General features: G+C 33.9%; 2 protein-coding genes across 2 annotated transcripts; one reads left to right on the plus strand and one right to left on the minus strand.

Moving 5' to 3' along the window:
* Positions 1-2,704: 2,704 nt before the first annotated feature.
* LOC109443681 (olfactory receptor 6C76-like) lies at positions 2,705-3,640 on the minus strand. The gene has a single exon (XM_019724361.3). The coding sequence runs from the start codon at positions 3,638-3,640 to the stop codon at positions 2,705-2,707; it is 936 nt and encodes a 311-aa protein (XP_019579920.2).
* Positions 3,641-13,010: 9,370 nt separating this feature from the next.
* On the plus strand, positions 13,011-13,967 carry LOC109443658 (olfactory receptor 6C6-like). Its single transcript, XM_019724342.3, has one exon. It carries the CDS (start codon positions 13,011-13,013, stop codon positions 13,965-13,967), a length of 957 nt encoding a protein of 318 aa, XP_019579901.3.
* Positions 13,968-16,294: the final 2,327 nt, after the last annotated feature.

Consider the following 16,294-nt stretch of genomic DNA (forward strand, 5'->3'; position numbering starts at 1 on the left):
AAGTGTACATATTTTACTTGATGGATATGACTCTTATTTTTTTTTAAATTTAGAATAGTGTATCCTAGCATCATTTTTTCCTATGCTTTTGATTTGTTGAAGTAATTGGGTTATTTTAATATAGAGTATGCCACATTCTAAATAGAATAGTTTAAATTCTCATAGTGTCATTTAACATGGTGCTAATTAACATGCCCTCTATTTCCTATACAATGGTAGTTACATATACATATCTGATTTTTAAATAGTCTTAAAAAATACAACCTTAATTTTTCCACAAGACTTTTCTTGTGCATTCTTACAAATTAAAAAAATATATTAAATTGATTGGGGTGACACTGGTTTGTAAAATTACATAGGTTTCAAATGTACAATTCTGTAATACATCATCTATATATTGCATTGTGTGTTCATCACAAGCGCTTTTTTAAGTGATTAATTAACATTTTACTCAAAATAAAATCTTTGTCTTAAAAATATTATGCCTCAGTTGAACAAAGTTCACCTTCTTTAATGCAATGTACAGCTTCTAGAAGAGGACCAACCCACCTTTGAGATCAATAAAGTGGAAATGATCATAGAAAAGTCATCTTTCACCTCTATTTCATTTTCCTTGTCTTTTTCTTTCTTTAAAGTTTGTTGGGGTGACAATTGTTAGTAAAGTTACAAAGATTTCAGGTGTACAATTCTGTAATACATTATCTATATTTCACATTGTGTGTTCACCTCCCAGAGTTAGTTCTCTTTCCATCACCATATATTAGATTCCATCTACCCTCTTCTAGAACCCTGCTCCCCCTTTCCCCTTACCCTCTGGTAACCCCTAAACTATTGTCTATGTCTATGAGTTTTTGTTCTTTCATTTGTTTGTCTTGTTCTTTTGTTGTTTTCGGTTTACATACCACATGTCAGTGAAATCATATGGTTCTCTGCCTTTTCTGTCTGACTTATTTCGCTTAGCATTATAATTTCAAGATCCATCCATGTTGTCACAAATGGTACTATTTCATCTTTTCTTACCGCCGAATAGTATTCCATTCAGAATATATACCATAACTTCTATATCCATTCATCTATCGAAGGACATTTTGGTTGTTTCCATCTTGGCCACCGTAAATAGAGCTGCAATGAAAAATGGAGCACACTGGTCTTTATGGATAAATGTTTTCAGATTTTTTGGGTGGATACCCAGGAGAGGGATTGCTGGGTCATATGGTAATTCTATTCGTAATTTTTTGAGGAACCTTCACACTGCCTTCCATAGCGGCTGCACCAATCTGCATTCCCACCAACAGTGTATGAGGGTTCCTTTTTCTCCACAGCCTCTCCAACACTTGTTACTATTTGTCTTGTTGATGATAGCCATTCTAACTGGGGTGAGGTGATATCTCATTGTGGTTTTTATTTGCATTTCTCTGATGATTAGTGATGTTGAGCATTTTTTCATATGTCTATTTGCCATTGTACGTCCTCTTTGGAGAAATGTCTCTTCAGGTCCTCTGCCCATTTTTCAATTGGGTTGTTTGTTTTTTTGTTGTTGAGTTGTATGAGTTCCTTGTATAATTTGGATATTAGCCCCTTATTGGAGGCTCTGTTTGGAAAAATCTTCTCCCATTCAGTTGGTTGCCTCTTTATTTTGTTGATGCACAAGCCTTTTTATACTAAACTTTACTTACCTCTGATCACACTCTTATTACTAGTACTTGACACAATTAAATAAACTGATTTAATTTTCTGGTTTCTGTTATGACTTTTTTTTAAATGAACAACTAGATTGTATCTTTCTAAAGAAAAGGACTTATGTGTTCTATTTTGTTGTTTCCTAGTAGCATATGCTAAATATATATAATATAAATGAACTAATTATTAATATTACTTTTTCATCCAATAGTTATTTTATACTTTCAAATTAGCTTTAAAAACATCTCAGAATAAAACAGTTGGTTTTTATTATGTTATAGATGTAGAATCTAAGGAACACAGTTAGTTCCAAAATGAATATGGAATAGTTGGCAAAGTATCAAATGTGATCTCCCTGGCGGCATTTTATTCTTTATCAAAACTACCTAGATTTAGTATACACATGAGTCAATATTTATTTACCTAATAGAACAAAATATAGCATAAATATAATATACCACATGATTTCTCATTACACAATCATAGTTGAGGTTTTTTTTAATTCTCAAGACAAAGAATGACATTGATATTTTAATCACAATTTCCACTTTTAAATATCTTTATTTAAAAACAATAGAGAATGTGTGTCAGGACATAAAAATCCAGGGAAAAACAAAATCCCAGAGATCCCACATCATATAATTGTTTTAAATTAATTAAGATTTTACAGTAAATCAAATATAAGAACAAAATATACAGCTCATATATGGAAATAACTAACAGTTTCCATGAACTGATACATAAAATTGATTAAAATAACCTTTAAAATATTTGCTACATTTAAATTAAAGAAGAGGAGAGGAAGGGGTCATATTTGAGAATGCTTATAATGGAACAGAAAAATAAAGTTTTGATATTTTGAAAGGTAAGCCATTATCGAGAAACAACAGCTAATGTAAACATCATGATACTTCAGAAAGTGGAAGGACAAATATGGTTATATAGGAAAATTGGGACCCAATCCAAGCACTTCCTTTGCAATTTTCCTTAATAACTAATTTCCCTTATATACATCATTATGATTTTACTTGGATAAACACAGAACTCTTTGTAGCATGTTCTTAAATGCTTGCTTCACCTGCTGGTTCCTTAGAGTATAAATAAAGGGGTTCAAAAGTGGGGCAATGGAGGTATTGAGAACTGCAACTCCCTTCCTTAAGGATAGCCTCTGTTTGACCGAGGGTTTAATGTACATAAAGATGCAGCTGCCATATGAGAGTGAGATGACAATCATGTGAGAAGAACAAGTGGACAAAGCCTTTTTTCTCTGGTTGGCAGAAGGAATTTTTGAAATTGTCAGGGCAATATATGTGTATGATAGAATCACTAATACCAGAGTGACCAATAGAGTCACCAAAGCTAAGATGAAACTCATCATTTCCAGCAAACGGGTATCTGTGCAGGAGATTTGCAAGAGTGGAGCCGTGTCACAGAAGAAATGATCAATGATATTTGAGTCACAGAAATCCAGGCTTAAGCCTACAATGAGTCCTGGAAAAATAATAAGGAAACCAGCGATCCAAGAGCTAAGAACTAACTGGATGCAGACTTTGCTGCTCATGATGGTTGTATAATGCAGGGGCTTACAGATGGCAACATAACGATCATAGGACATGGCAGCCAGAAGATAAAATTCAGATGCACCAAGAAGGAAGGCAAAAAATAACTGAGCTATACAACAGTTATAGGAAATGCTTTTGTCACCAGTTACCATGCTTACAAGCAATTTGGGGATACAGACTGTTGTATAAGAAATTTCTAAGAAGGAAAAATTTCGAAGAAAGAAATACATAGGGGTCTTGAGATGAGAATCCAGCAAAGTGAGGGTAATGATAATCAAGTTGCCTGAGATGCTTAGCAGGTAGGTGAGAAGAAGGAAGATAAATAGTACAATCTTTAATTTTGGGTCCTCTGTTAATCCTACTAAAATAAACACTGTCACTGTTGTACGGTTTTCCATTGTTGCCTCCTGATCTGCTTCTGCTCTGGTAAAAATATTGAGATAAAATTATGTAAAGATACTAATGGTAAAATATAAAAGTAATAATGTCAAAATACTAGCAATTGATATCATTTATGCATAGTAATGGGGCACTTCTAAAGACAAGCTGTCATTTTGTACACACTGAGAAAATAAATATTTTCTACAAATCTAAAAGTGTCTTATAAAACATCTTTATATTCTGGTTTAGCTACATTTATGGCAATAAGGTAAAGAGATGAACGTGCATGTGAAAACATTGACTTTTCTCTTTTCTCAGTATATAAGAGCTGAAATATCATATTTACACTCAGCCTTACTGATGATCATATAAATGTCATTGCCTCGAGGAGCTGACTGTGAGTGCAGTAGAGAAGCAAGATGATACATAAATGTTGAAAACAGAAATCCAGCTTTAGGCCTAGGGTAAATACTAAAAAGAATGCACTATAATCAGAATCATAGTTCTTCAGTTGTTTGGCTTTTTGCCACATTTACTCAGCTAATCAACACTCCTTGTCTCAGTCTTTTCTGATTGTTTTATGTCTATATGTCAGTGTAATGTATTTTGTCCCTATTTCTATCTCTTTATTTCTTCTGTCACTTTTCACTTTTACCATCTCTTATTCTGATATTGAATTTATCTGATTGCATAGGAAATTTGACTTGAACAGGATTAAAAGACTCTATAACTAGAGATTCTGCTAGTTATAGTTCTGAAAACAGGAAGAGAATAATAAAGTGGAATATAAAATAAAGTGAATAAAGAATCAGAGAGAGGGAAAAACTGAAATAGGGAAGAAGAAGAAAAGGACGATAAAAGTAGAAAAGAGGTAAAATAGCAAGGGAAGACGATAAAGAGAAAAACATACCATTAAGGTTGGATTTTTCTTCAGATGCCACAGTGACTTCTATTTAGCTTTTTGCTTCTTAACTGATGTATAGACCAAGTTACGCTGAACTATAATTTACCTCTCCCTAGAAGAATACAGAGGAGAAACTCTAGTAAAATTTACTCTAATGACCAGTCACTGGGCAAGTATTCAGACACTTGAAGGTAATACTGACTTCCTTAAAATAATATAGGTCAAAAACCAAACCAATCCAAATGAAGTTTATTGTGTGGTTGAGAATTTTTTAAGTTCTCATTAAGTGTCATGAAAACTCGGTATAAACATTTCATCCCTTGAGGGCAAATTTCTTCTTTGATGACTTTATTATTAATGACAAACATTCATTAAACAGTTTTATTAAACATAGGCCCATGGAGAATGCATCGCTATACACTGAGTAATCAAAAAATATATATAGACAATGTCCCTGATTATTGCAATTTATTGCATTGAGGAGACAGAGTGCATGAATGAATATAACAGTGTATAATGTGCCATAACCTTATGGGTAAATGAGACTCATTTTTACCATGTAACATAGGCGATTAGGAGAGAAAATTTCTCTGGGGCTTGGGGAAGTTTGGGGAGATTTATAAGAGAGGATGTTGTATGAGAGGATGGATCCTCAGGTAATAGAATAAGGAGACATCAGGAAATAGAATAAAGCATTTTAGGTAAGATTAACATTATGAACAAAGGTAAATAAAAATAAAAACTCATGCATTGATTAAAAATGTATCAGAGAGAATATGAAAAAATAAAATCTCTCCAGGGACTATTTAAGGCTCTGGAGAGCCTCGCTATTATTGCCAAAGTATTATAACATTTTTTAAATGCATTTTGACTTATGATATTTTTGGTTTATGATGGGTTTATTGGGACATAACCCCATCCTAAGTTGAGGAGCAGCTGAAGAAAGATAACGTCCTGCAGTGTGGCAAGGTTGGGCAGGTTTATAGTTGCCTCTTTAAAATATTGGGGTTTTCCTAAGCTCAGAGTTCCTCAGCTGTATGAATATGTGCAGCATCCATGTGGGTCCTCTCTGTATTGCCCCTGTGGGAATTGGGAGGCCAGGGGAACCCATGCAAACATGAAGCTTCTGTCACCTGCTATGCTGTAGTAATATCTATTGTCTCCGAATCAAAGTCTTGTGCTTTTTGCCTACATCTATAAAACTGTGGCTGGCTGACCTATTCCAGCCATTCTTGACAGTTTTGTTGAAGAGGATGAAATGCTAGAAGAGGTATGGCTTTCTGGAAGAGGAGGGCACAAGAGTTTTCCATGGGCAACGTTAGGGATATGAAAGGCTCCTTGTATCCAGTTGTGGATGCTCTTGACCAGGTGGTGAGTTAGGGGAGGTAAGGTTTCCCTTGTGTCACACTAGTTAATGAGCCTGAGGGCCAGGAGGTAGGATTGAAAATAGCCACCTGAACACTGCTTTTCGTTGTTGCCAACGTCTCTAGGTGGAAGGAAGAAGAGGCAAGGACTCCCTAAACCTGGTTTTGGGTATAATGCAGTATTGGATGGAAGTTTGATTTATAGACCCATAAGCAGACATATGGCTGCCTGAAATGTAAAGGAAATATGCCAGTGAATCCAGTTTTAACTCTAACATGTAAAGTGCTTGAAAGTTGTCCCATCCATCCTTATGAAAAGAAAAATCTGGACAACTGAAAACTAATGAATTTTCTCAGCTCCATTAGAGGACTGAGGATGCAGGGAGAAACTGCCACCCTGTTATCTGGGCAGAGTTGCCTCCAGGGAGTCACAGGAGAGATCTGCTTACTTGGAGCAGAAGCCCCTGCAGCAATAAACTAGTAGCAACATTTTAGTGCTAATTTGGGGGAGATTTATAAGAGAGGATGTTGTACAAGAGGATGTATCCTCAGCTAATAGAATAAGGAGACATTGGGAAATAGAATAAGGCATTTATTAATAGAATAAGGCAATTTTGATAAACGGCTGGAGCCTGAGTTGGGTAGGAATCAGAATGAGAGACTTGGGGGCCGTAATATTAAAGCGACCTCAACGCTATAAAATGGCTTTACCTCAAAGAACCCCACCAGGTTCTCACATGATGAATATTTGAAAAATAACCATGTGTCTCTGATAAGGGAAGGGAAGAGTAATCACTGTGAAATACGTCTGGAGCTTTCTCGTAGCAAAGACTAGCTCTCCAGGGAAAAATAATTTGCCAATTCCTAAATCATGTGGATGAAGCACTCTATCCCCTGTTAGCATTCCTGTCTCACTGACAGGACGGAAAAAACAGTCAATAGGTGTCATGCCTTTAAGAAAATAGATAGGGAATGCTGCAGCCAGGGTAGGGAGTAGAGGCCAATGAGAAAAAAAGAGAAACGCTTGTGAAGAGCAGAGCCCAGGGACAAGTCTCATTAAAAGGCGGAGGTTTAATTGTAAGATTATGGAATGTTCTGACTCCATGACACATTACCACTACACCAACAAGGATCTAGTATAATAATAGTGAATTACAGTTGAAAGAGCTATACGACACAAGGTCTCTCCAGAGGAGAAGTTATTACAAAAACGCAAGGTCAAGAGGGAAAAAAACAAATAAAGACATTAGAGGAAACAGAAGCCTCTGGCACCTGTAGCTACAAAAAACATTAAACACAGCCCAAATCCTAGAGAGATTCATGTAAACCCTTATAATAAAGACTTATTTACCTCCATTCCTACTATGTGACACAATACATCCAGCTTTCAATAAAAAGTATAAGCATGGCACAAGCAAGGAAAAGCAGGCTGGAGAGAGAAAGCAGTCATCAAAACTAGATGCAGAGTCAGTTCTCCTTCCATCACATTTTTGATCCCCTTTTCTGGGTGATGAACACACAATGCAATATACAGATGATGTATTATCGAAATGTACACTTGAAACCTATATAATTTTACTAACCAATGTCACCCTAGTAAATTTAAGTGTCCAGAGTTTAAATGTTGAAACTTTTCCATAATGTCATTGTGTTTTATGCTAGTATGGCCTCCAGTGGTGTCAGGAACCTGCGTGTGTTCCATGTTGACTCACTATTTTTAGTGTAATTGCTCATACTCATGGCTCCACATGGCTGGACATCCACATTATAACAGTGAGAGAGGGTAAAGAGGAAAAGGGAGGCAAATCCCTTTTATCAAGGGCTAATCCCAGGAAACTGCACAAATTACCTCCATTTACATTCTATGAATAGATTTTAGTTACTTGGCCACAAGTTGCAAGGAAGGCTAGCGGTAGACATAGATAAATATTCCACTAATGTGGAAGTAGAGAATGCTTAGTAATTATGAAATATCAATGTAGGATCCATTAGACAATATCACAAAGACTAATTGGAAGAAAGACAGCTTTCGGAATAGAAATAAAATGACATACAGGACATAAAATGTTAGTCGTGTCTAGAGAATTGATAATGGCACATTTAACCTGAGATGCAATTAGCCTATGGCAGGCTAAGTTCTCCATCTTATACTGTCACTTTTTATTACCGATTAAAATCCTGTTTTTTCCTGCTTCCAAATCCATATTTATGTATCTGGGATTTCAAAACATGAATGTGTGGGAGAGCAAAAAATATGATGGAAATCTGTACTGAATTCTCTGGAGATATAGTTAAAAGTAATTAAAAAATAATATATATATATTATTTTTTCAAAGATTTAGTGCCTGGGGAGAACTCTTGTATAACATATAAATTTGTGGTCCTTTGGGAATGGTGTTCTTAAATCTCATAGCCTCCTCAGAATTCTTCATAATCTTTAGATATTTTCCTTCTTTTTTATTTATTAATACTTTTATTCAGATTATGAGGTCATGAATTTTTTTAAATTAAAATTTATTGGAGTGACAATTGTTAGTAAACTTACATGGGTCTCAGGTGTACAATCCTGTATTACATCATCTATACTATCACATTGTGTGTTCACCACCCAGAGTCAGTTCTCCTTTCATCACCACATATTTGATCCCTTTTACCCTCATCTACCCCCGCCCCCGCCCCTTACCCTCTGGTAACCACTAAACCATTGTCTTTGTCTATGGGTTTTTGTTTCTTCATTTGTTTGTCTCGTTCCTTTGTTGTTTTCAGTTTTATATACCACATATCAGTGATATCATATAGTTCTCGACTTTTTCTGTGTGACTTATTTCACTTACCATAATAATTTCAAGATCCATCCAAGTTGTTGCAAATGGCACTATTTCATCTTTTCTTAGGGCAGAATAGTATTCCATTGTATACATGTCTTCTTTATCCAATCATCTATCGAACAACACTGGTTGTTTCTATGTCTTGGCCACTGCAAATAAAGCTGCAATGAACATTGGAGCACATATATCTTTAAGGATGAATGTTCTCAGATTTTTTTGTGTAGATACCCAGGAGAGGGATTGCTTGGTCATATGGTAATTTTATTGTTAATTTTTTGAGGAACATCCACACTGCCTTCCATAGTGGCTGCACCAATCTGCATTCCCACCAACAGTGTATGAGGGTTGCTTTTTCTCCACAGCCCATCCAACACTTGTTATTATTTGTTTTGTTTATGATAGTCATTCTAACTGGTGTGAGGTGATATCTCACTGTGGTTTTTAATTTGCATTTCTCTGATGATTAGTGATGTTGAGCATTTTTTCATATGTCTATTGGTCATCTGTATATCCTCTTTGGAGAAATGTCTCTTCAGGTCCTCTGCCCATTTTTTAATTGGATTGTTTGTTTTTTGTTGTTGAGTTGTATGAGTTCCTTATATATTTTGGATATTAGCCCTTTATCAGAGGCGTTGTTTGCAAAAATCTTCTCCCATTGGGTTGGTTGCCTCTTTATTTTGTCAATGGTTTCTTTTGCTGTGCTGAAGCTTTTTAGTTTGATATAGTCCCATTCATTTATTTTAGCTTTTACTTCCCTTGCCTTTGAAGTCAAATTCATAAATCTTCCTTGAACCCAAGGTCCATAAGTTTAGTACCTATGTTTTCTTCTATGCACTTTATTGTTTCAGGTCTTATGTTTATGCATCAGAGGACTAACACTACCTAATTTTAATACTTTTTATAAAGCTACAGTAATCAATGCAATGTGGCATTTTCCTAAAGTAGATAAATTGATCAGTAGAACAGAATAGAGTCCAGAAATAGATAACACCTGTATATATAGCTGATTTTCTAACAAAGGTTCAAATCAGTTGAGAAACTATGGGTTTTTTCCCCCAAGAAGTTAATCTGATGTTATGTTTATCATATAAAAGCAGTGTTTGGGCTGCCATTCAACTTTGTGAATTCTGCTAGTACACCTGAAGCTTTCTTAAGAATGGATGGCTATGAGCAATTTCTTCATATTTAAATACCAATAGCAAGTCTTTTAAATTTTTCTTTTGAAGACTTTTCAGGGGGTCATGACAAAAATCATAGGGGACTTTGTTTAATAATAATTTATACCTGGGTTTCTGATATAGTATATCTAACCAATCCCTTTTACTCATTTTGAGCATATTCTTTTATATCAATACAGTTCAAATGTTTCAGTTATTTAAGTTCTCCTGACTAGGCCTTCATGTCATAAACTAAATGTGCCACCATATATTCCCCCCCATATCAAAACAAAACAAAACACCCAGAGTCTATGTAATTTTACTAACAATTGTCACCCCAATAAATTTAATAAAATTAAAAAAAAAAAACACCACACAAAACACCATCTTAAAATTAAAAAAAAAAAAAAACTCAGACAATGTTCTAGTAACATACAATTAAAACCCTCATTTTAATATTGAATCTATTTCACACATTGAAATTTTCTATAGGCATATTATTATTATTACTGTTATTACTATTATTATTTTAGTAATCGCAAGAGAAAATTATTTATTGGAGAAAACTTGACCTGCAGGTTTCTCCATAGTCCCCTTGGGACTTAGAAACAATCAGTGTTTTTGTTGCATATTCCCCAGATTAAAAAAAAGAAAAAACTGAGTGGAAGTTTGTTTGGCACATAAATAGTGCCAAACTCTTTGTTTGCTCATTTCAGTAGATTCCCTTGTGTTTTTATCGAGCCAAAAGATAAAACTTTAGCTGTGTTAGAATCATGGGATATGTTCAATTTCTGTACTTAAATATTGTATTTCTTCCTAGATTTTGATCTTCGATATAACATTTCCAGTTAAAAGTTAAGGAAAATTTTCTGAAATTTAACCAAAATGGAAAGGATGATAGAAATACATCAATATTCTTTAGTATCTGAATATTGAGATGTGTAGTGAATAGGAACTTAAGTGAAAAATGGGAAATATTAAAAAACAACAACACATTTCACCTTTTATTTGAATCCTTCTGAAGAAAACAATTGGTTTTTAAAATATCCTTTTAATAAATGAATAATGTCCAGAAATGATCATCACTCATAATTTAGTTAGTCCAATATGGCCCGTGTAAGGTAAGTCAAATTTTTAGTTTAACTTGTCTTTTTTTGAGTTAGAAGTTAGGGAAATATTTTGGAAATGCAAGATTATTAAATTTGTCTTTAAATTGTCTCATTTGATCTATTCCTTTGATGGAGAAGTAAAAATTCCTATATAATTTTCCTATGAATGTATGTAAAACATAATAACATGTATATTTTCATATATAAATGACTAATCATTTTATTTATTTACCTCTATGAACTTGTAATTACATTGGATGCATCATGGAGATAAAAATAAGGAGCAGTAATCATTTTTAATAACAATTAGCTGCTGTTTACTTTTTTATTCTTGAGGAAATCTAACAAAACATTTATATCCAGTTCAAGGTTAAAGACAACTAGTGTGTTTAGCACTAACTCAGAACATTATGAAAAATAGGAAACAATGATGAATTAATGTCTTTACTAGTTATAGTTAGTCTACCAAATCATAAAATTCCACGGATAATGAATAAAAACGTAGATTTATATTTTAATGGAAAAAACTCAAGAGACAATCAAATAGAAGTACTTTTATGGTGGAATGCAAGGACTAACATTATTCGTGAAGAATAAACAGATTAAAACCGGTGACAAGCATTCAGATGTGTTTAAGACAAATATTCTAGGAATTTAGTAGCTTTAAAAAGTACATATGTGCACCTGAAGCTGAACAATAATGAATGCCAACTATAATTTTATATATATATATATATATATATATATATATATGTATTATATATATATGTATTATATATATATGTGTGTATGTATGTATATGTATGTATATGGTTACAGGAAGTGGAGTACAGCATTAGGAATAGAGACACAGTGGAAATGTAATGGCTCCGTGCGATGTCAGAGGGATAGTGGATGGGGGAGGGGGATTCACACAGTGTGAGGGATATAAATGTAAACGTCTAAGTATTGCTTTGTCTTGTGCACCTGAAACTAACAAAATAAAATAAAAATGTACATGTGTGAATAAAATAATATCAGGTTATCTAGAAAAGTAGAGGAATATATCTGAATAAACTTAATTGAAAAGAAAAGGAAAATACTTATGTGGCATTTCACTTTATCTATCATAGCTTATATTTTTAAGAAGGGGGAAAAAAGAAAGCCTTTTTAATATCATCTGGAAATTCTGAAAATTGGCTAAGACAAAGAAGTCTTGCTTTACTACAAAGAATATAATTAGCAAAAAAACAAATACAGTTAGTAACTGTGAAATACTGCTGTAGCACTAGTCAGTGACAAGGACTGTGCTTAAAAGCATTTTTATACTCAAATGAAAAGATATAGCTTCTTAATGTGATCTTAATATAATCTACACAACCATAAAGAAGGAATGTGAGACTATTATAAATTGAGTAAATTTTTAAAAGATTAAAATGTAGGAAGACTACTTTTAGTTTTTCTGTTTGTTTCGTTTCCTAAGTCATTCAGATTTGAGGCATTGTTAATGACTTACTTTGAACTTTCTAAGTTGATTCTAAAGGCCACTGACAAAGTGTATGAATAGGCAAGTGGAGGGAATTAAAAAAAGAAACTGAAAGAAAATGGTACAAAAAATGTAGTACAGGACATATGAAATGAAACGATGATGAAAAATGGAATAAAAACTACTTGAAATATTTGCTAAATTCAGAAAATAGAAAATATGAACTATTTAAATAGTCTGTTAGGGTAAAGTCTTTGAAAGATAGGTTATAGATCAACACTAAATTGTGAAGTTAAATTTCAAAGGACTGATAAGCCCCCTATTAAGTGGTAAGTATGCCTTATTTCAATCTTGTCACGGGAAGAAACTCAGCATTTTTATAAAGATGACTAACATTAGGGGACATGTTCATTTTGATGACCTCAAGGTAGTTTGTGAAAATGTTCGCACATACGTAAGTTTTTGAATAAGGAACATTTTATGGCTGAGAAGAAAGAAAATTATTTTTTTAAACTATGATTTAATTTTGTTTTCTCTAGCTTTGATAGGAAAAAAAAGAAATGAACAATTCAATGGAAATAGAGTTTATTTTGCTTGGGTTGACAGATGATCCTCTGTTGCAAATTGTGATTTTCCTGTTTCTATTTGTCAACTACATCTTGAGCCTGATGGGAAACTTAATCATCATCCTCCTCACTCTGCTGGACCCCCATCTCAAGACTCCAATGTATTTCTTCCTCCGAAATTTCTCCTTCTTAGAAGTTTCATTCACAACCGTCTGCATTCCACGATTCTTGATAAGCATTCTGACTGGAGATAAAACAATTTCCTACAATGGTTGTGCAATACAGTTATTCTTTTTTCTTTTATTAGGCGTTACAGAATTTTACCTTCTGGCTGCCATGTCCTATGACCGCTATGTTGCCATCTGCAAACCGCTGCATTACCCGATCATTATGAACAGCAAAGTGTGCTCTCAGCTTGTACTCAGCTCTTGGTTAACTGGATTCCTAATTATCTTTCCCCCATTGGTCTTGGGACTCAAGCTGGAGTTCTGTGCTTCAAAAACTATTGATCACTTCCTCTGTGACACTTCTCCTCTCCTGCAGATCTCTTGCACAGATACACAGTTCATAGAATTGATGGCTTTTGTCTTAGCTGTTGTGACACTTGTAGTCACTTTGTTGTTAGTGGTCCTCTCCTACACATACATCATTAAAACCATTCTAAAATTCCCTTCTGTTCAACAACGAACAAAGGCCTTTTCCACATGTTCCTCTCACATGGTTGTTGTCTCTATTACATATGGAAGTTGCATCTTTATGTATATGAAACCATCAGCAAAGGAAAGGGTGACTTTAACTAAAGGTGTAGCTGTGCTCAATACCTCTGTTGCACCTTTACTAAACCCCTTCATTTACACCCTAAGAAACCAGCAGGTGAAAGCAGCTCTCAAGGATATGCTGCACAGGTTTTGTTATTTTGAAAACAGTGAGACAAAATTGGGATGTAAGTAATATGTTGTTGAAACATAAATAGGAAAATTGAAAACAATTTTCAGTTTATTTTTTCATATCTATGCCATTTCTCCCCTTAAGTATTTATATCGTATTAGGTTTACTAAGTCTTCCTGATCTCTGTGCTTCCCTCCGTTCTTCTTCTTATTGAGTAGATCTTTTTACTCTTTAGTAGTAAACTGTCTCCTTCAATCCAGAATATTAAATTCCATCTTTAACTAGAAATATCTCTTCCCATGTACAATGATACCTTGATGTACTGAATGCTTTCAAAAAATGAACCTTGCTAGATGTACTTAGTTAATTATTTCAAATATGTGTGATAATTTTTAAGCATTGCATCTGCTCCTAAGTATTTTGTCTGCTAAAACTGTGAGAGACAAACTCAAAACCTGATAATTATTATGTCGTGTAATTGCACTTGTGATGAAAAAGAGAGAGAAACTAAAATTTTAAACAATTTTAAAGTTCAAAGTAGCCTTCCAAGAAAAAAAATAATTTATGCTGTAACTTGAAAGAAGAATAGGGAAATAAAAGTTTCAAAGGTTCTGTAATCAGAAGTATAAAATATGCAAAGGAACAGAGATTCTAATAAATAAGTTTCAACTTGAGAGTTACAATGATTATGTATATGGTATTTGTAAACATTATTAGTTAATGTTTTGTGTAGAAATAATTGAACTCCAGTCTTTGGAGTTCAATTGCTTATATTGCATTATAGTATTTGGTCTACAAATGATAGTAACCCATGAAAGAAATTCAGGTATTATATAATTTATTTATAGATAGGTTTGGGATCTTTTGATATATTTTCAATTATATGTAAACTTAAAATGCCTGATCCATTCTGGTTGTGTCAGTTTCATCAAATTTATTAAGTATACCTTACATAAAAGTGCATATGATCATTTTAAATGAATGGATTTGAACAAATATTGACATCCACATAATAATAAAGGCAGAGAACATTTACATTATACTAAATATTTCCCTTTACCTCTTCCCAGTCGTCCCCTTTCCCTCATGCCTGCCACTGGATCCAGGTATCCAGTCTTGTCCTTTTGGTCACTATAAATTAATTTTGCCTTTTCTGAATTTTTTACAGAAGAAACCACAAAGAATTCCCTTTGAACAACATCTCCCCATTTTTCCACCCACTAGTCCCTGGTAATTTTCAATTTATATATTTTTGATCCCATGATTAACACAGGATCATAAAAATGGATTTATCAACTATCATGTGAATGCTTAATATATTATTACAAATATCACATGATCATTAGCTATCAATGCAGTATAAAAGCTGAGTGGTAAAGAAATAGAACATAAACTAAGACTTAATACAGTTCTGTCATGAGCAAGAAGAGTATTTTCCCTCCTTTTAAAAAAATATATTAAATCAGAGAATGAATAAACAGTGATTTCATAGATCAACATGAAATTTAAATCAGTTTTATTCACACACTTGAATGTTTTAGAAATGTGACCAATGACGATGAAGAAGATGAAGATGATGATAAAATGAAGGTAAGTTTGTGGTCCTGGTGATGGAAGTCTTATGTCACCATCTACGTGGTCACAGTTACCTCATATCATTGGATTGACTTTCCTCAGAGATGAAATGAATCCATATACATGAACATATGAAAATCAAATGATACTGTACTTTTACAATATGAAGATATAATCCGGACCTTCATAAAATGGAGATGAGATCTGTATACAAATCAGGCTATTTCAGACATTTTTTCAGAATGTCTTCAGAATGTATCTCATCTTGTTGAAATCTGCTCTCTCTTCCTTTCCCTGCTCCCACAGATCTCTCTCTCTCTCTCTCTCTCTCTCTCTCTCTCTCTCTCTCTCTCTCTCTCTCCAAGCCCCTTCTCTCTCGCCATTCTCCTTTTATCCAGAGGCACGATTATCACAATATAATAAAATTAAAATTTGGGAGCAAATTATTTTTCTAGAGGAAATGGGAGAATTATTTAATTTAAATCAAAATTTAATCCTTAGAATTGGTGTAACTGGGGAGTAAAGTGGCTCAGGTCAAAGTAACGATTAATCCGTATCTCATGCACTTGTACTTTCCACTTGAAACGTACTCCTAGGCGGTCCAGTTGAAAATGTGAAGTAAGAGTAAGCCTTCCAATGACGTGAGAATATAGCTCTCCTAAACAATTTAGGAAAGATTCCATGATAAAGTTACCAGGAAAGTGGGTGGATGAAGTTCCAAGCCATGAGATAGGAAGACATCAGCACTCGTGTGTCACATTCTAAACAGAGTGAGGGTTCTGTCTTGTGGAGAGAAACTTCCAATATCTGAGGAT

The sequence above is a fragment of the Rhinolophus sinicus genome, chromosome 1 (assembly GCF_057876585.1).
Source record: "Rhinolophus sinicus isolate RSI-liver-muscle chromosome 1, RSI-T2T, whole genome shotgun sequence".
Lineage (NCBI taxonomy): Eukaryota > Metazoa > Chordata > Mammalia > Chiroptera > Rhinolophidae > Rhinolophus > Rhinolophus sinicus.

Bases quoted from the DNA above. Each gene is read 5' to 3' on its own strand.
- LOC109443681 (XM_019724361.3), bottom strand. From the start codon at position 3,640: ATGGAAAACCGTACAACAGTGACAGTGTTTATTTTAGTAGGATTAACA.
- LOC109443658 (XM_019724342.3), top strand. From the start codon at position 13,011: ATGAACAATTCAATGGAAATAGAGTTTATTTTGCTTGGGTTGACAGAT.